A 20,412-nucleotide genomic window follows, 5' to 3' on the forward strand; every position below is an offset into this window, starting at 1 on the left:
CATAATGACTTGGCGGCAAGGGCGCTTTCAAATCCAAAGAGCATTGCATAGACGTATACACACATTGGACGATATGCTTTTAAAGCCATTTTTATCTGTGAATTCATCAAACAAGCCACCCCAAAGAAGAAGAAACAGAGAAGGAAATGAGAGCAAAGCAGGACCAGAGTGCGGTGTTTTGGTGGGGGGTTAGTGGGGGGATTACGCTCTGCAGTCTCAGCAACATCAAAGAAGACCCTCTGGAGATGATGCTAATGCTAATCGCCTTTTATGAGGCTGATACTGAGCTACAAGTACTGGGAATCGTTAAGTAACTCACATTCTGATATTTAGCAAAATAATGTCAACTTTTGTCCGAGTTTCTTCTTCTACACTTCAGTCACTTGAAGAGCGCCACCTTGAGGATCCATACAATAATGGCTCATAAAGGTATCTACAGTAAGTGGCTTTGGAATTCTTGGAGAAAAATAGTGAGGCTATATATTAACATTTAAATAACCATATTGGTATAAAATGTAGTCCAATGCTTTCAAAAGGAATCGGAAGAAAATCATCGAAAAATACATGATAAATATAAATAAAGTCATTTTAAAGATTTGAGGAATGTAACATTAATTGACACATTACTAATTACATCTTTCCTAGCAAAAGCGGATCTAAAGTAGCCCATTTTGTGATTCCCATTTGTGGGATGGCCTATTTCTACATGCTCATCATGAGTCCTTTTGTAGCGCTCCCTCTTGAGCTGTCTAATTGCCTCAGTGGGCTGCAGATGGGTCTTCTGTGCTGTTTGGAGACCAAGCACCTCTAAATTCTTATAATCCCTAAAAAGTGGTCAGATTGTTGATCACATGGTTCTTTTTTTTCTTTAAATCTCACTTACACAAAATTGACAGCAACAAGAGGGCACAAGATGTTGTCTCCCGTGCCACTGCCCTCGTTTCACAGTAGCAGGAGGCCGCTAATTAGGCTTGTGCCTGACCCACATCTCTGGAAATATTTCAACCTCTTAATAGATGTTTTTAGGTCTATCAGACATCAAAGATTATCTTTTGACAATTCTTGTTCCAACTGGGCCTGTAACAAGGAAGTAGATGTTCTGTAGAGCGCAGCGGGTGGGGTCGATATCAAATGGCATCACGTCATGAGTATTTATACAGATATCATTAACATGGAGAAGCTTCTGTGCTTTTGTCAATTTCTCCTCTCTGACACGCTCTGTAAGAAAAAAAAATGGAATACCGAGGTTTAATTGGGGAGAGTAATTTGATTGGATGATAAACCAGCTACTGCAAGATGCCACCGTTGCGTACAACGAGCACGCTTCATGCTTGGATGGCATCGTCTTAATCACTCTGATGTGTCCCGGCCAGGAATCCCAGAAGGAAGCGTGTATCTATCAAAGCAAAGACTGTTTGCTGAATGCTCCTAATCCTCGACACACTGTCTGCCTGCCTGCTGCTTATCGACCAAAGAGCCCAGACAACAAGAGCCAAACTGTTTCAAAAGGAAAAAAAGAAATAAATTGTACACGGGCACCATGCTGCACATTTTCCTTTTATCGGGTTTTTGCACATCATGCAGCAGTTTTGCTTGATGAGGAAGACTGCCAATGTTTGCTAATGCGCAGCTACATGCCGGCAATGGGCGGAGCTTTGGCAAAAAATTGCAAAAGTTGCAGTGTGAAGCAGCTCATCTATTGACTTCCACCAGCTGCACTTTGCATTGGGAAAACGGCGGCCTATTGACTGCTGCCTGTAAACCAGACGTCATGGATTAGTTTAACATCTGACCGTCAAAGCGCCACAAAGGAAGCATAAATTGAGAACATTACAAAACCAAGTGGGACTAAAGCCATAGAAGTTAGTTGCCATAGCGACCATTTAGAGGGACAGTAACAGCCCTGATGCTTTCTGTAGATGGGCAGAGCCTTCCAAAAATTCCCAATTTGCATGTTTGTCATTCAGCAGGAAAAAGAAATGTTCATAACATTTTGAAATGTCTATAAATTTTGCACTCACCTGCAGCTCGTTAAATTATAATAAATAAAAAAAAGCAGAGCGAGATGTGGAAACATTTTGCTTGTCAGCAGCAAGCCTGGAGAGAATTCAAACTGCTCAATGTGGCCTAACAGCTTAGCAAATGTCACACATTTAACAACCTACATTTAAATAATAGCCGGACAAATGTTCATTATTTTGTGACAAGCACGCTTATGCCCCACTGGTTGCATAAAGCAATTAAAGATGAATTCTCATGCATTGCTACATTTTCCCTGAGACATCAGCTGGGGAAGAAGATTGAAATCATCCTCAACAAATCATTTGGACACACACTCAAAAAGCGCAACACACACACTCACACACTTAAACAGTGCAATTTTGCATAGCCCTGTCTTATCTCTTCCATCCAAATGGACACTTATGACACTCAGCAGTGATTGTAGTTTAATGAGCCACATCATCGACTCCTCAAAGGTCATAGTTAAAGTCAAAACATGAACCCTTCAGAGATTTTTTTTTCTCAATGTGCCAAATGAGATTTACTAGAGGAGCACAATAGTGTTTGTTGGGTCAGTGTGTTGTAGTTGCAGTAGCTGTAAATCACCAACATTCTGGACTGGAAAGGTGCCAGCTCGACTCATACTAAAGTCTGTTCTAGTCTCAAAATAATAACAGTGCACAATATAGACGGTATAGATATGATCCACAAATGATTGCTTTATTATGACTTATAAAGTTTGTTCATCTTTCGATACCAGCGACATATAGTGACAAGCACAACAATTAAACACTCTTCCACTAGATGGCAGAAGGCGTATCCATCTTGCATCCATCCATCTTGCATACCATAGAAAAATATTTTTTGCATTCAACTGAACAGGGCCAGAATTGACTATTAACCCCACAAAACCACAATTAACTATCACATTATTAGTTCAACACAACAATCTAGTATTCCGTTAGCTGGCTTTGCGCCAACAAAGTGTTTTTCTTCCAGTTCACCATCAACCTAATTACACCAAAATGAGAGGAAAGAAGCATAAAGGGCGTGTCACATCTGATTAAGTGGATTTGTGATTGCCCTCCTGCCTGATCCAGGAGTGCACACAGCAATTTATTGTCTTTTTTTTTTTTTTGTGGCGTTCTGTGCTCAAGTCTTAATTATAACCACCATTTAATTGCTATTAGCTGCAAGTGCGGTGACAGCACAATGCCTTGAAATGCGCGTGGAGGTGCTGCGAGGCCAACACACATGAGGAAATCTGACAAAAACAGTCAATTTTTCTTCTCCTTCTGCTTAAAACATTTCATGGAATCACACTTTGTTGAAGGGCTTGTTAGGGTGAGCTCCAATCCCAGTGGCATTGCAATAGATGAAAGGCATAATAATGGACGCGTAGGCCACAAATGTGGCAATGATCAGCTCTCGGCATCTTATGAAGATCAAAGTCATTATTTCGCATTTGATCAGATGGCTCCAATGTTATTCCTCACGCTGCTCTGAAACAGCCATGATGTTCTCTGCTCTCAATACTTTTTTCCGTTAAGCGACGATATTTGCGTGCAATTTCTGTGCGAATTGCAATTTCTGGTTATTTTGCACAATTTATTTATTTTTGCTGTTATTCTGTGGCACAGCGCAAAGGTTAAGCCAGTCAGTTTGCACCGGCAGCGTTGTGTCAACTGAGAGGAGATTCTCAAGATGCCAGAATGTAACCTGCCGCAACAGCTGGTTTCATTTATCCAGTCAAATGCTCGCCCCAGTTCATGCGTGCAAATTCTACGCCAACTTCACAAATAAGGACTGCCAAGAATGCCCAAATAACATATTCAAGAAGAATCTAACAATATTCCCCTTGTGCTTTAGAACACATTAGTCATCCACAGTTTGAATGCACATGTCAAAAAGTAAGTTTTTTTTCCCACATATCACAAAGAGTGAAAAGACAAGCCAAGGTGATGTGCGTGTTATATAAAGTTACCATTTCTATTGAAATCAATCAATGAAGTGTTTTTTAAAGAAAACCAATTAACATTAGCATCACTGCCTCAGAGGGATTGAATGCATTGAGACCTCATGACTCAGTTTATGTGACTCTACAGAGGAAGATTTATTATTTTCTTTGTCACACAGCAGTTTTGTTCTACAAAGCCTGACGGAAAAAGAATTTGTTTCTCAGGAAACATCACACTGACATTGATGGAGGTGCTCACATTCAAAACTCGTCAATATGACAACGTTCAAGTTGCCTTATTTCCTCCCGCTACGATCAGATGCAGGGAGTGAAATGACAGGTTGGTGCCGGTTTGGGGTGAGATCTGCTGCCAGAACTCAGCTGGGTTACTGCTCCAGGTTTCAGAGCGAAGCACACCGACATGCCCTGAGGTGTTTGATTCTGGGAGCGGCAGAGGCTTAATTTCATGCCGTGCGTGAGTCGTGTGTCAATGTGTTGCTAGGGCTCCCTGTGAGAAGAGTTTGGTATGGATTTTCAATATGATCACGCCTACAACTACCTTCATCTTTTTATTTATAAGAATCCTTTGTAGAAACCTCAATGTAGTTCAACTAAATTATTTTTGAACTGCGATACTCTTGAGAAATGCAAAGAGCGTGCAGAGAGATCCTGTTGCCAAACCTAAACGGCAATAAAATAAATGGAATGAGGACTACATTAGTGGCTAATAAATCATGTAGCCTAGCATATCATGTCATAGCAATCCCCTGGCACCATGCAAATAGGCCCCTGATCAGGTATTACATCACAGCAATCTGATTGAAGGTAGACTAAGTGTTATGATTTGCTAGTGAGGGCAAATTCTCATTCCATTGCATCTAACTGGAATGACATAACCGCATAAAACACTTATAATAACATATTTACTTTTTGCACCTAACTGTGACCCTAAAAGTACAAACCTAATAGAAAGTGGGTAGATAGAGTACAAGAAATCTCAAGAACTACCTGGACATTAAACATTCTGTCTTAAAAAAGGCAGTGGCGGAGCTAGAGGGTGGACCTTGGGGGCACTGCCCTCCCTAAATATGCTTGGACCCCCTCCTTCCAGGTGCCAGATCAGATAATTGACTTTAGGGTATATTCAGATTTTTTTCAGGGATTTTTCCTAGATTTTCATCCATCCCAAAAGAAAAAAAATCGTATCCCCGCCAGTGAATAAAGTCAATACATCTCAGTTTTGATAAGAGTGTAATTCAATTTTGATTACTATGGTTGTCAGATAGACAACTACGATATTTAGTGCATGACGGCACTAGTGTGAACGCTAGTCCCTCACGATTCGGCATCATTAAGGCACAATGGCATCGTCGGTGTGCTCTCTGTGCAGACGGCAAGCTGTTGTTATCTCGACTGAATGACATGATGATTTGATTGGGATGCTCTTTAGTACTTAGGCAAAAGCAATTGACAACTTCTAATGTGGAGCATCTGTTACATATTTAGATGGAAAATGTGATTTGATACAACACAGAGTGAAAAGCTTTTTCCGGGCAATGTCAAGTGCTGAAGTGAAGCACAGTGAATGCGGTCTGTCCACCCTTTCGTTCTTTAATGAGCCGTGACCTGCTTACAACGCCCCGGCGAGCTGACCTTTTAAAGATGTTGGTTATTATAGAAGGTACTCCACTACAGCACATAAACATGATTTAATATTTTGTCTTCTGCACTGCAGTCAAATAAGGCAGCGCTACAAGTGCTGCGGTTCACAGGAGGAGGACAGGCCCACCAAGGACAAAGGTGAAAAGCCACGGCGGACTTACTTGAACTGCTGGTGTTCCCGAGAACTGCGGATTTTGGAGGAAAACCTCTCGGAGAGTTTGTCTAAACTGCGGGAGTATTCCAGTTCGATCTCTGCCTTGCGGCGGAAAAACTCCTGCAGGTCCTGCAGCAACTGGATGCGTGATTCCGATTGTTGCTCCAAGCATTTGAACTGCTCCACCAATTGGTTACGGATTTCTGTCCAAGAAAAACACAAAACATAAGAGTCATCTTGCGTCCTTTGGCTAATTTCAGTTCAGTTCTATTCTGTCAACTGAGCATATAAATGCCTTCGGCCCGGCTACTAATACTTCACTTCGTAGAAAGAAAAACAATAAATACATGAAATAGTCCTTTGAAATGACAAATTTAAAGATGGTGGTAATTACACTGTTTGCCTATAATGAACTGTAGAAGTAGGGCAACACTTCTAATTTTAAACCGTAATACAGGTTATAAAATATCCTCCCATGCATAATTGAAAATAAAAGAAAGCCTACTCATTTAACATGTGAGATGTAATGAGAAGCGTATGTGCTTGGTGGAGTAAAATTTCTCCTCAAGAGGAACCTGATGCTGCCCCGCAGGCAGGCTGCAGCTTCGTATGCCAGTGGGAACCCACCCGAGAAACCTGAACCCACTTTGCAGCCGCAATCACTGATCCCGTCCCAGAAAGGTCCATTTTGCAGAACAAAACCTCCTGTACTAAGAAGTAGATAGTCTTTTGCTATCACATAAACCATACTTATAATTTTTAAATAATGCTAGTAATTTAATAAATTAAACAGAAAATACACCTCCAAGGCAGTGGGATTCATTTTTTTTTTTTTTTTAATATGAATATTACGCGTTTCTACGCGGCAAGCAGAAGTGACCCATGTTGATGAGGGTGTCATTTTGGTCAGCCAAGCCCTCCCGTGGATAAACGCAGGCTAGGAAGAAGCTTGTCATTTGAGGTGCAACAGTGAGGCTTGCCGCCTGTGATGTTCAGCTCGGAGTAGCCGGCTTCAACCCTGCGGTTAACCACCGTCCCAGCCCGCTTTTTAATGCGAGGGGGCCTCCCTTATCCCTTCACAACTTTGCAGTACTACATGAGACTCTCCGGGGATGCAACATCACAGCTTCCCAGGAATCCCTCCTATTCCCACAAGTGATCTATTCCCCGCTTGGGTTTTATTCTCCAAAGAAGCCAAAGGGAAAATGTGACGGTGGTGAAGCCAGAAAACAAGCCACAACAAAAAAAAAAAAAGGGAACTCTGAACTACCAGCTGCAGCGCAACATTTAACACAACGTTGGAAAAATAGGTCACTCACACTAAAAAGTGTGTTAGAAATCCTGAGCCAGTGTGGAGAATGATCCCCAGATCTTCATTGGTTGCGGTTTCGACAAAGTGCCGAATGTTCGCTGCTTGTCCCTAAAGTGTGCTTTGCAATAATGATGGCAGCACTTCAACTACAACTAAAACACCCAAGAGGGAGGAGTCGTCAACATGATTTCTAAATTTGTTTAAATAACATATCAATATAGATGGAGATGACCCTATTAAATGTACCTAAAGCTTCTCTGGGGAATGAAAAATCAATCAAAGTTGCTAATTCATCAATTCATAATTTAGTTGACTCTAAATGATCTAAGTATTCAAAAGGAGGCCTCATTGAATTTGCACAAACATTTGAAGTTGTTGATTAAGCTGCCTGCTATGTGGCTTGCTGTGTTTCTGTTTTGAGATGGAGCCATCTGCTATCTGTTTGGTGGCAAAAGGGGGGAGGGAGGATAGAAGGAGACTGGTGAGGTTGAAAGTTGCCTGAACTGTGCTGTAGATCAGAAAAAAAAAATCGTCCATCTATTTATTTGATTATAGAATATATTTTTATTTGATAACCTGCCCCCTTTTTGTCCAACACCTGCTCCACAACAATGTTTCCTTGATAGAGGCAGGAAATGGTGGACACTGGTCTCCTCATAGAACAGGAAGACCTTTGGAAACAAAGGCAGGATGTATCAACTCCATGACCTTTGACTTTCAAGGACGAGAATCTTGTATTGGCATCTGCATCAGTGTCGTGGTGGCCTTTGAATTGTTTTGCTTTTCTTCTCGCGGATGTCAGAAGAAATGATAAAAGTGATCAGCTTATCATCATAAAACCAATGAAGGTAGTTCAGTGGCAATGAAGTAATAGATTTTTAGTGTGACAATAAGATACTGTCAAATGTCAAGAACAAAATCACAATCCAGAGCTTTGATGATTAATAGAGAGCACGCAGCGGCATCATTCAACAATGCTTTGTACTGAGCCAAGCAAAACAAAAGTGCTGCATTTTTAATCACTGATGAGTCAATTAGACATGACTTGAACGAAACACAAAGTTACCTCACTACAAAGATATCTTTTAATAATTTGAGTTTGAAACAAAAGCCTACCAATAGGAGTCTTTAGAGTTTTAGTAAAGTGAACACCGACTCAATGAGTTTGTTTTTTTTCCTTCACCTCCAACATAATTTCACTCCACCACTCCCCGACTTATAAACTTATTTTATGGCAGTCAATAATGGCGGGGTGTGTAATTAAACATAGCCTGCTCACACTATGAAGGTGTTACGAAGGTGACACTTTGAACTGGAAGTCATTCATTCAATTTCCATGATTTCAAAAAAAGTGAAAAAAAGACTCAATTATTCTACGGAAAGACTTCAGAAATACGCAAACACATAAGAGACAAGCAACCCTAAGCCAAATTCACCATTTTAATCCTCAACTCAGCACTGCGGTTTCTGAGCTTTACACTGCAGAGTAAAATTCACATGAAAAAGACGCCACAGATGCAAGAGCAACCTTTAATTCACTTTCTGCACCTCCTCTAACCAATCTGACAATACGAGTCTTTGAGCTAATCCTCTACTTCTCTGGTCTGTTTTTAATCCCACCATGATAAAAGCAATGTTGGATTGACAAAGGGCTGCACATTGACGTGTCACTCCATCATTAGCTGCCGAACGTGCTCTCGAAGATAAAACCGACCGAGACCAAATCAATGGGCGGCAAGAGGTGAGCATGTCAGCTAATCTTTGGCCTTTCCTCATTAGCGGATGCGTGATGAACTTATTGGCCTTAAAGTATTGCAGTATTGCCTTTAATTGTATGGCTTTTTGGTGCAAGGGCAGAAGAATCCGCCTCGATTTTCCACCCGGGCTGCTTCACATTGATTTTTTCTCGTCGGAAACGTCAGCGCGTTAGCACGTTACATGAGCCCGATGCTTCAGGGAACCTCGTGTGTGAGCCAAAACCCGGAACACGCCCCGAAGCTGTCCATCACCGCTGTATCCAGGATGTAGCTCAGCATGTCGCCATGGTAACGTGGGTGTGCACCAGTCCCCTCGGGAGCATTTTATTGGAGAAGAGATGGTGTGTCTTACAAGGAGCGGTGGCAGCATCGCATGAAAAGTCACATGTGAGTCGAAATGTGGAAACAGAAAAGAAATCATCTACTTCTATTTCAACACCAAAGGCAGAAGAAAATTACATATTGATGGAAATGTTAAATGATTTTTGAAAAGTAACAACTAAAAATGTGAATATGGTGAAGCCTTCCTAGTGCAAGTTTGTATGTCAAAGCATCTAGTTAACTTTAATAGGCTGTGGATACTATCTCAAGCAACTCGATTACAGTAGCTAATTACCGACCGTAATTAGCAGGTAGTTAATTAACAGGCCATTTCGTTAATCACCACCAGCGCTCAAAATCTGCTCCTCTTGTTGACTAAAACAGTAATAAAAAGATCAATAAAAAAAACACACACACGCAACAATCTACTTTATTTACTAGAATTCAAACCGTAACGTATATTTTTCAATATGCTCTGGCATTTAACAGCTTCAATAAAACGATTTATAGAATCCTGGCACTTTATTTGTTGCAGCTTGATCAATTGTCCATAAAATGTCCCATTCGGGAACAAAAGCAAGCTGACTAGTTACAACTTAGTTGTAAACTAACATAATTGAATCTAAGCATCGCCTTCAGTGAGCAGCAATGTTGTCGACTCCTGGCAGAAATGTGTGACGACAAAAAAGAAATAAATAAAAATAAAAATCAGCAAACAAGCACTCTCGAGGCTTCGAGACAAGTCGATGGAATTCAGCTTTGTAGACTTGTACTGACCTGTCCTGTGTCAAACTTGGGTGTGTGCAGCATTTGACTGTGGATATACGTAAAAGCATGGCCTGAGGGATGTTCAAGTATTCCTTCAATTTGTAATTTTTTTAACATATTGGGACTATATTTATCTGTCAAAAAGTGCTGCTTATTGTTACCACATAGTTTATAATAAATCAGCAGTTGAACAGAATCGTGAAAAGGACTGTGCCCAATTTATGATAAATCACTGTACTTGAATGTTTTGTAATATGTGCTAAGACACCAAAATAATAGACTGACATTTTTTCCCCCATCAATGAATACTATCAGAATACTGTCATGTCTAAACAGGCATAGCATATTGTCCGCCCTCTTTGTTGAGTGTGTCAAGGCAAGAGTTTCCATTATTTAGGAGAGCATTGCCGAAGGGGTGAGAGCACATGAATATATATTGTGCAGATTCGTTTTGAAACTGTGATGCCACAACAGTCATAATGTTGAAGGAATAAAACAGTTCTTCAGGCAGTGCTCAATGAATTCGTTCTACATAAACAAGTGAAAGTGTGATCATGAACCGACTGGCACCCAAAAATAGAAAGCGATTGAAACCACTTGCCGTTTTTTTCTACTTTGTGAATGCTGGCACACAAATTCAAAGATGATTGAGACTGTGTGAATAGCGAATCTTTGTCGTTGACTGAAAAGGCTGACTATGTGTGGAACAAACATCCAGTTAAATAGCGGCAGCTGCCTTCGTCACACTGAACGCCACAACCGACCGAATGTGACTGAATTATTGCACAATCTTCACGGTTATAAAACTAGATTTAATGACTGGCCAATTGTCAGCATCTGCAATTTAAATTTTTAATTTCAGTGGAATGGATTTCATGTTTTGAATAATATGTAACTATTTGACATGTCATTTATATCTGTGGCTAAAAAGCCAAGTGTGGAGAGTCTCTGTTGTTCAAACGCACAAGTGCAGCCAGTGAATGGAGCTACAATGATCAATTATTTTGTGTTTCCAGTTGAATTGCTGAGCAGGCTAAGCAACTCTGGGTGAACTCCAAAACTTTTTTTGACCCCCCCAAAAAAAACAATCTGGTCCACCACAGAACTATTTTGCTTGGATATTTGCTAGCTGTTTGGCTAGAGTCCACGCAAGTACGTACATCAGCTGCTCCGTAACAGCAACACACCTAAGGTGACATCTCCGCATGCTGTCAGCAAAGTGACCACAGGCTGTCCCCTCTTTGTTAACACAGTAAACTGTGAGCATTTTTATCGGACTCATTAAATCCTCTGATCAGCATCATTGCATGCGCAAGGTTAATCTCCCAGCAAAACATTAAAACGCAATAATGGGTCAGAGTGCTGCTGCTCTATGAACTGCAAACGGAGGCGATAAACCTCGCCCCCAAAAAAAGTGTTTAATATCCCGACAGGCTTTAAAATGGCTTTGCTTTGACGACTTAAGGATTCCTGAAGGTGCCACCAAATAATTCCTCTGCCGTTTGTGGAGACCAAGCAGAAAAAATGTCACAAATGAACTGTAAAAGTGTCAAAACATGCTTCCTTGTCAGAAACACGTCTGTGTGTGTATGCGTGCGTGCGTAAACTACAAACTACAGCACCTTTCACGTTTTACATCAGAGAAGCTGTCTGACTTCAAAATAAAAACATGCAAAGTAACTTGCAGTCTAATGTAGTTTTACATTTGATTAAAAAGCTTTTTAAAAAATAAATAAATAAAAAAGACACTAGTCCCAGAGGTATAGTGTGCCAGGAAACCTGAGTGGAGCCAAATTGGACTCCACTCTAATCAAGCAAATGAATGATGGATACAAAAAAAAAAACAGCCAGAAAAAGACAGATAACCGCTGACCTCAAGTGAAATACTCTACAATAAAGATGTCCTGGCGCAACTACTTCGAGGTCAAAATAATTAACCCAACCTTGAGCAAATGTAATGCTCAAACTTAAAGAAACAAGCTAGTTTTTTTTTTTTTTGTGTGTGAATGTTCCATGTGTGAACCCTAACAATGACATCATCCATAATTGTTATACATTTGATCCTTGTTATTTTTAAGGCTAATTTTGAAAAATTGTAACAAGCGACCTTGAATTTGACACCAGTAAATCAGAGGAAGTGTGTGCAGCTTAAGAGCTAAAATTTAAGTGAGCAGAGCGCTACAGTGCTACAAGCACACACAATTCCAAACCAGTCACAGTAAACTCGCCTCGTCATTGACATGGAAATGAAAGCTTGAATGGCTTGAATAAGGCCAAGGAGGTTTTGACTCTATCATTTTGTTACACTTTACTATGAAGTTCACTTCATGGTGTTCACTTCTACACATTTTTTCTTTGGTCATACCGCTCATGTATTCAGCCTCATACATAATAAAGCAAGCTTGTGATCTTGGAATGACCCAATCAATGCCACTCTGATGACAAGGGCCCCTTCTGCCATGTCCACATGAACCATTAAGCCATAAGTCACAATACGACAGGTGCAATTTCCAATGTGAATTTCATTAGTGTTCACTCGCTGGTTGGTTCATCTCAAACGTGGTCATTGTTGTGAGGAGGTGGAGAGCCCTCCATGTCTGCAGTCCATGCAAAGCACGAGCGGTGAATGACAAATTATCCATAAATTAAAATCCCCTCATGCCGCTCAAGGACCCTGGCTAATGCAAACCGGGCCAAACCGGGTCTGGCATTAAAACAAAAGCGATACATCCAAAGCGTGGCGGTCTCTGAGCTGAATTATTGACGCGTGGATGATCAAAACTGGCCTCGGGTCAAGCAGTGAAGGGGAAAATAGGATGGATATTGACATGGTGGTGCTTTCTGAAAGAAAATACCCAAGCTCACGCTATGAGATGCTAAAGCTCGAACTGAGGGATGATGAGCAAAAGCCCCTGAGCTGGAACATAAATGGAACCATTGGGTTTTAGTCAAGAGACTAAAATTGAAATTGCATCCAAGCACCACTTGGGGAAAAGCTGGCTCAAGATCACTTCATTCAGAATCATTTCCTATACAATGTCTCCACAAAATAGTATAGGTCATTTTCGGACCCCTTGAAGGGGCTAAACCACGATGGTGTTAGGGTGGAGACAAACCCCAATACATTGATTGGACCACAATGGGAACAGATTGGGAAGATCCAAAAAGTTCTGTGGAATGTGATCTTGGAAATTTGGCAGGATTCAGGACTAAATTGGGTCAAGAAAATGGTGTCTTATGAAAATATTTAATTTTTGCTTAGAGACGCTAGATTTCAGAAGACTCCAACCTAAATCGTCAATACAACACTACACAAACAGCAATGACCCCCCCCCCAAAGCCCTTTGGTAGTTCCTTTGAAATGCATGAGGAGTTATGAAATCCGTGTCCTCCAAAAATATGGACATATTCAATGTTTCATCGAGAGTGCCGGAATGGGAATTTTTCTGCATCAATATTTAAGATAGTCTTCTGTACTCTTGTCCAAAAAAAGATTCATGCACAGGTTTTGTCATATATCTATCTGTGGTCAGTCCTTTGCTCCCCCAGTAGTAGTGATGAAAAATTGTGGCCCCTTCCAAATTGCCCATCCCTGCAGGTCTATATATTGTAGCGCAGTCTTATTTTTCACCACATGAGTCTATAAATATTAAGTGCTATCATACAAACATAAATATAGCGAGAGAGATTGCAGGTATCCAAAATTGTTTCCATCCATGTTGGCAATGCAATGTAATAAACACCTTTGATCACACTTGTGCACCTGTTAGTGTCTAACACAAGTTGTGCCATCAGAATTAATCAGATGACTTCTGAATGAGCTCACAAGGATAAAGCAGTACATGTCAATGAACAAGTCCAAACGGGAACAGAGTTGGGTTATTTCGTGGCCCACCCAAACCCATTCAGAGCTCTAATGAAATAAAATCTGAGTCACATTTCAGTCACTATTTACAATCATTGACTCAACATTTCCTAAATCAGAGCTGGAAGCCAAATAGAGGCCCCAAGATGTGGTGAAGAAGGTGCAGCCATGTAGCCACCCTGCTCGTTTCAACACGGGAATTATTTTACCCGGCAACACGAGCGTGCAGAGGCAGGATCCTAACCACATCGTCATCATACGCCACAAAAATCCAAATGCCTGTGTATGAGTACATGAGAGCATCCATATGCATGAGAGGAACATTTTAGATTTCGGGGTGTGATGGCATTGCCACTGCTTTGGGGAGTGGATGCTTTCATAAAAGTAATGACAACCAAAAGTGCAAGCCACAAGATGTTGTGTGTATGTGTGCGCGCTTTTTGTCAGCGTGAATGAGCGTGACGTGCGCAAACACACGCTCACCTTTCACTTGGGTCTCGTAGTCCGCAATGATCTCTTTATCCTTCTTGAACCTGGATGAGGACATGGTGCTCCTGCTCGTATGGCTGAGAGCCTGCAAGTCGAGCGCTCCAGTAGCTCCGGCTCCGCGTTTCTTGCAGAGGCTGCAGAACCTTGCGACGTTTCCTCGTTGAACAAAAGCGGCGTGCACTTCGTGTGACAATCGTTGGAATCAATGGAGGGAGAACACTCGGGTCCGATGTTGCATTGCTCTCTCTTTTTTTTTTTTTTTTTTTTTTTCAATTTAATCCAGCAGCAAGCGGGTGCTGGTGAGAGGAGTTAGAGGGAGAAACAAAAGCCACAAAGGAGCGGCAAAGTGGACATGTTAAAGGGGGAAATGGTGAGGAGTCAGCTCCCTGTCCCCTGCGTGCGACTATGAAGAAGCTCACATTGATCAGACGCAGCGCGGCTGTCTGACTAATTGAGCTGCAGGCAATTTAGAGGCGAGAGCGAGAGAGAGAGAGAGAGAGAGAGAGAGAGAGAGAGAGAGAGAGAGAGAGAGAGAGAGAGAGAGAGAGAGAGAGAGAGAGAGAGTCACGTGGTTGATCCGTTCACGTACATGCACGCCACTCGGCACATCAGTACATACCTGATGGACCTACCCACGCCTTGCATTTGAAATATAATGAATGTAATCACCATGTACGTTTAATGGTATTCGTTGAGGTGTGCAGGATAGACAAAAATATACTGAAATTCTGATTCACTTTTTTTTTCAGTGAATGCCCAATAAACAGAAATAAAATTAGAATATGCACTAATTAGAATATGCACTATCAAGTTATTAATATATATAGTTAATATTCTCCTGCAGGAGAAGCGGTGTTGGAAAAGAATGGATGGACTTTGAAACATTTGTTTTATCAAGCAGAAACCCAAGGCAGGTAATGTCAGTGTGACACTGTTGGTACAGTGCCTCCCTCTAGTGGAGATAAAATTAATAATAAAATATATTTTGATATTTTTTATAACTATAAAAACATTTCAAACGAATTTTGTGTGGTGATAACTAGTTTCTATATCATATACATAGTAATATCTACAGTAAACCCGAATTTAAACGAGTATTTATTTTCGTAATAAAGTCAGTTTTATTGTGTAGGTCTAAAACCGGAAAGATGTCCCCTATTTCCGTCAACAACAGCAGCAACGTGCAGACACGTCTGGCCGTGTGTGACTACGTCGATTTGGCAAATTTACCTGCAACACGCTTCAAAGATTGTTTTCAGCATCGACGACTCCAGACGGTAAATTCATTGCACTGACACGATTATCGGTGAAGCCAGCGCTTTATTACATGAGTCGGCGTCTTGATTTTGCCGTGACAACTTCCTCCTAGCATTTCAAAGCTAGCATTAGCCAGATATTGTAACTTGTAAAAAAAAAAAAAAAAGCTCTACAGTACAGTACCATTTTAATCTTGTAAACTGCAAATTGTTTTTTTTCATCCGCACTGGAAATATAAACTGACAGATCTCTATAACGAAGTATGGATTAAAATGGGAATGTGTTCCAGATATAATGAGAACAAATAGTTTTACACTTCCCACACGTTTCAAACACATAGTGATTGTCTTTGTGTTCGTGTTTACCCTTAGAAAAACGGCCTTGCATTGTGAAAAATTAGAAAAGATAGAGCGGTGAAATACTGGATCTAAGTATCACTGAGTCAAAAACTTGGTTGTTAGGAAAGTAGTAATTAGTATTTTTCCTAACAGACTGGTGGAGTGATCATAATTCCCTTCATGTCTCATGACAGGATACCCACGGCCATGTTCTCCTCTGAAGACGGCGGTCCCGTTGAAGTTGAGTCCATCAGCAGCGCCACCATTGGGGCGACGGTACCCACTGGGTTCGAACACACGGCTGCAGAGGAGGTTCACGAGAAGATTGGTGTAGAAGCGCGCATAAGCAAAGACCGTGGTCGTATTTACTTCACCGTTACTACTGACAAGCTCTTCCAGGTGAGATGGATGATTGAGGAGGAAAATGCTGTTTGCCACACGCCTCCGACAGCTAAATGTGAATTGAATGTCCCCGTAGGTTCATCAGCTGAGGTCTGTGGACAACCTGTTTGTGGTTGTAGAGGAATATGATCAGTACCAGTTTAAAGAATCTAAGGTAACAGTCACGTGCCAAAACTGGTGCAGTACTGGTTCAGTGCCGTTTTTTTCAATAATCTTTATGGCATTACTATATTTAGCAAACACATTTCAACTTTTGGACATTCACTGTTTTAGTACTCTTTCTGTAATACCCTAAGGTGCCAAAGGGTGGTGCCAAAGTTCCATTTTATTTCAAATGTATTGCCTTGATGGCATATTAATGCTAAGAAATTATGTGAGAGACAAGGCTACTAAAGCAGGAAAAAAGGAGAAACAAAAAAGCAATTGATAATATTGTAGCTAATACCATGTTCAGATGTTTGACCTCTGTTAAATAATATTCTTTTGGAGCCAGAATTTTGCATTCATCTTATTTATTCGGGGTTGCTGTTAAGATCTGCATGTTTTGGTTTTTATTTTATCCAGGACGAGACACTGGCAGAGCTGCAGCAGCTTGCCTCCAAGCTCCCATGGACCAACGCCTTGGAGGTGTGGAAATTAAACCGCACTTTGAAAAAAAGAAAAAGCCAACGTAAAGGAGCCAATGGCACCAAAGTCAAACCCAGCGACGATGTCGGAGACACAACCGTGGTTGAGGGCGAGTCGCAGGAGCAAACAGAGGGAGCGCCTCCAGCTGACGACCCAAACACGACAGAAGAGGCGCCCGACGCCGAGACCAGCACTCAGGACTCTGAGGAAGCAGCACCCGACGCTAAAGTCACGAAGTTCCGTGTGACTTGTAACCGGGCCGGTGACAAGCACAGCTTTTCCTCCAATGAGGCAGCTCGAGATTTTGGTGGGGCGGTGCAAGAGTTTTTCCAGTGGAAAGCCGACATGACCAAGTTTGACATTGAGGTAAGCGAAGAACTGAAATAAGAAGTAGTCTGCCACTCGCTGCAGTTTATCAAATAGCTTTTTTTCCCCCCTATGCTGGTCTATGAAGCGACTTAAAGTAGAGCAGAACTGATTTGATTTCTGTGCTGTCAAATTGAATTGCACCGTGTCGTTCGGCGAGTTGCTGATAATATTTTGGCGAAGTCACACGAGGCGTGCAAAACGCTCTCCGTGCGGTGCAAAGTAATTTCCCATCGCTGCAAACTGCTACCTCAATAATAATTGCATGTCAATCAAAACTGAGCATTTGATAGAGTATCTGCTACACTATTTCTATTTTGAATATGAATAGATGTTGAAGTGGTTGATGAGTGTATTTGATTGACCACCGAGCCAATGCTTCCTTCTTTAGGTCTTATTAAATATACATCATACCGAAGTGGTGATTGGCATCGCACTCACTGAGGAGAGTCTTCACAGAAGAAACATCAGCCACTTTGGACCCACCACACTCCGGTCTACTTTGTGCTATGGCATGCTCAGGTACAGTCTGCCATCTTAACTGCTAACATTATTTAATTAGATGAACTCATTCTGTATTTATTCAAGAGTCCAAAGGAAAAGTTTTCCAAGTCTTCGTTTTAACCTAAACTGAGTAATATTTAAATTAAAGTCTAGTACGAATGGAATGAGTTTTAATCCAAGCAGTTCATTTTTGTGCCACAAGATAGCGGAAGTGAGCTTTGTACAAAGGATTATTATTTAGAACTATAAAATGTGTGTACCATGAGATAGTTTATAAACCTCATGTACATGCAAGTATTTAGTCTGATTAGAGTTTATAAGCTTTCAAACAGGCAGATACATGGCAGTGAAGATGGAGTGGCGCTTGACTTAGCTTGTAAATTCCCTCAGGGCATCCCCCTTTTTCCTTTGTACTCATCTGATTATGTGCTGACAGGTTGTGTAAACCTCAACCATCCGATATTATCCTTGATCCAATGTGTGGGACTGGTGCAATCCCTTTGGAGGTAACAACGCAGTTTGGAGAAATACAATTAATTTAGACAATGATTTAACTTGCCATCTGTTGTGTTTGTGCATGTGTGTGCCTCCAGGGGGCAATAGAGTTTCCGGCATCTTTTTATATTTCTGGAGACAACAATGATATGGCTGTAAACCGCACGGTCAACAATGTGTGTCATATTCAAAAAAGGAAGGCGGACAAGGGCAGGTGAGCTTTATTTACATTTATTTAAATCTGGTGGATGGATATTTTCCATCACTGCAGTCAACTATCGCAGCGAGACATGCTGTCAAAGTACCTTTAGTTTATTTACTGTTTCGTAAAGAGCAAGTTTGCCTGTCACAAACCGGTGGAAAAGGCAGCTTGTAAACATGTCGGGCTCTGTAGTTAATGATCCCGCTAATGACTGGGTGTGTGAAATGCCACAAAATTCTTGAGGCTGTATTTTCAAGGTTAAATAAGTACTCACATTTAGGTGTTGCAAATTGCTTATTTATAGCATTAAGATAGCATTCCTTTCTCTATTGACTAAATAAGGTATGAGCTAGTTTGAAACTCGATTTGGGGAGTGCTTGACAATTGTTTTGACAATATTGTAATGAAGTGTCTGTGTTTACAGTGCCCCTGGGCTGCCCATTGACACTGTCCGCTGGGATTTGTGCAGTTTACCCGTGAGGTCCAGCTCAATTGACATCATCATCACTGACATGCCCTTTGGGAAGAGGTATGGAATCAAAGCACACACAAGATGTTTTAAAACAGCTGTATCGAAAGTCAAGTAAGTCATTTTGCTCCAATGACACTTTTACTTTTAAAGGATGGGCTCCAGGAAGAAGAACTGGGACCTTTACCCATCCTGCCTTAGAGAAATGGCCCGCGTATGCAAACCGACCTCTGGGAAGGCTGTGCTGTTGACACAGGACAAGAAATGCTTTTCAAAGGTATTGCCCTTCCTCATGATGGAAAATTGCGTCACTTTTTTTGTTGACATGCCTTCATTCCCGTCTGCATGACCTCCCACAAAATGATCAATCTGTGAATCAGAAGACACTGTTTCGCAATAGTCTTTCTCAGTTTTAGCCTGCTGTATATGTCTGTTGGTTGATCACCATTTTTTTTTATGTGCTCTGCAGGCCGTGTCCAGAATGGGGGGATTGTGGAGGAAGCAGCACACTGTTTGGGTCAACGTTGGCGGTTTACACGCTGGAGTGTTCCTGCTCAGGCGGACCGGCGCCGTGTTTGGCCAAACTCCTGAAGATGTGTATGAATCACAAGGGATGACACGAATACAAGGAGATCAAGAAGACAGTCAGCGTTCTTAGATTGCAGTTCCCATCATATATATGTTGGATCAACATAATTTTGGTTGTCTTAGCTGATTTCATCAACTGATTTTTTAAGTTTTCATGTCAAGTGGCCAAGTCTCATTTTTCTGTACAGCCAAACAAAAAAAGAGAAAGGAGCAAACGGTAACAAATTGGTTGCTGCTGTACCTAATGAAGTGACTTACACGTTTACTGTTACCGCCTTAAGTTGATTTCATGACAATGAAACAAAGGTTATCGCAGATGTTTTTGGTGCATCAATAAAAAACTCAAAGACAAAAAAAGCCGCTGTCAGAAAAGTCCTAAGTTGAGCATAGCTTCAAAGGCTTGGTCTCAGTTTCTCGTTAAATTGCACTAGTCATTGTGACGATACTCTTGACTAACTAGTTTGTGTGTGACACATTCTTTAGTAAATAATTAAACAACTTTGAAGCAGGAAAGAAAAATTTACCACAATGATGCAAATGAAGATTTGCATGTTGGGGTGCTTCCTTCTCACTTTGTACAACCCTTTCAAAGAAAAAAAAAAAAAAACCTACATTGCGTTAATGCACTGTGAACGATATAAAAAAAAAAAAATCCACCAATCACACAAGGACAATTTAGAGTCCTCAATGTTTATGGAATGTAGGAGGAAGCTGGCGTACCTGGAGAAAATCCCCCCACAAAAAAAAAAACAGCAAAACCAAAACTGAGACTTCAGAACTGTTTAGCAGACATGCTACCTATTGTTGTTTAAACTTTAAATCACTCTAAAAGTTCTACAAGACCTGGCCTTAAAAACACAAAAGCAACAGTAAAAAAA

General features: G+C 41.1%; 2 protein-coding genes across 3 annotated transcripts in view; one reads left to right on the top strand and one right to left on the bottom strand.

The window, feature by feature from the left end:
* The window catches only part of srgap3 (SLIT-ROBO Rho GTPase activating protein 3), a 32,261-nt gene extending 17,495 nt beyond the window's left edge, over positions 1-14,766 (bottom strand). For both annotated transcript variants that reach the window (XM_037251028.1, XM_037251027.1), the window contains exons 1-2: positions 14,281-14,766; positions 5,782-5,977 (exon numbers count right to left, since the gene is read on the bottom strand). In XM_037251028.1, coding sequence (XP_037106923.1) covers positions 5,782-5,977; positions 14,281-14,344 — 260 coding nt within the window. In that variant the 5' untranslated portion in view covers positions 14,345-14,766. The remainder of the gene's footprint in view (positions 1-5,781; positions 5,978-14,280) is intronic.
* Positions 14,767-15,434: 668 nt separating this feature from the next.
* thumpd3 (THUMP domain containing 3) lies at positions 15,435-19,891 on the top strand. The gene is made up of 10 exons (XM_037251031.1): positions 15,435-15,563; positions 16,076-16,280; positions 16,360-16,437; positions 16,848-17,276; positions 17,668-17,798; positions 18,217-18,286; positions 18,374-18,489; positions 18,902-19,006; positions 19,100-19,223; positions 19,416-19,891. Exons 2-10 carry the CDS (start codon positions 16,089-16,091, stop codon positions 19,602-19,604), a joined length of 1,434 nt encoding a protein of 477 aa, XP_037106926.1. The 5' UTR covers positions 15,435-15,563; positions 16,076-16,088; the 3' UTR covers positions 19,605-19,891.
* Positions 19,892-20,412: the final 521 nt, after the last annotated feature.

This window comes from Syngnathus acus, chromosome 5, assembly GCF_901709675.1.
Source record: "Syngnathus acus chromosome 5, fSynAcu1.2, whole genome shotgun sequence".
In the NCBI taxonomy this organism is placed as follows: domain Eukaryota; kingdom Metazoa; phylum Chordata; class Actinopteri; order Syngnathiformes; family Syngnathidae; genus Syngnathus; species Syngnathus acus.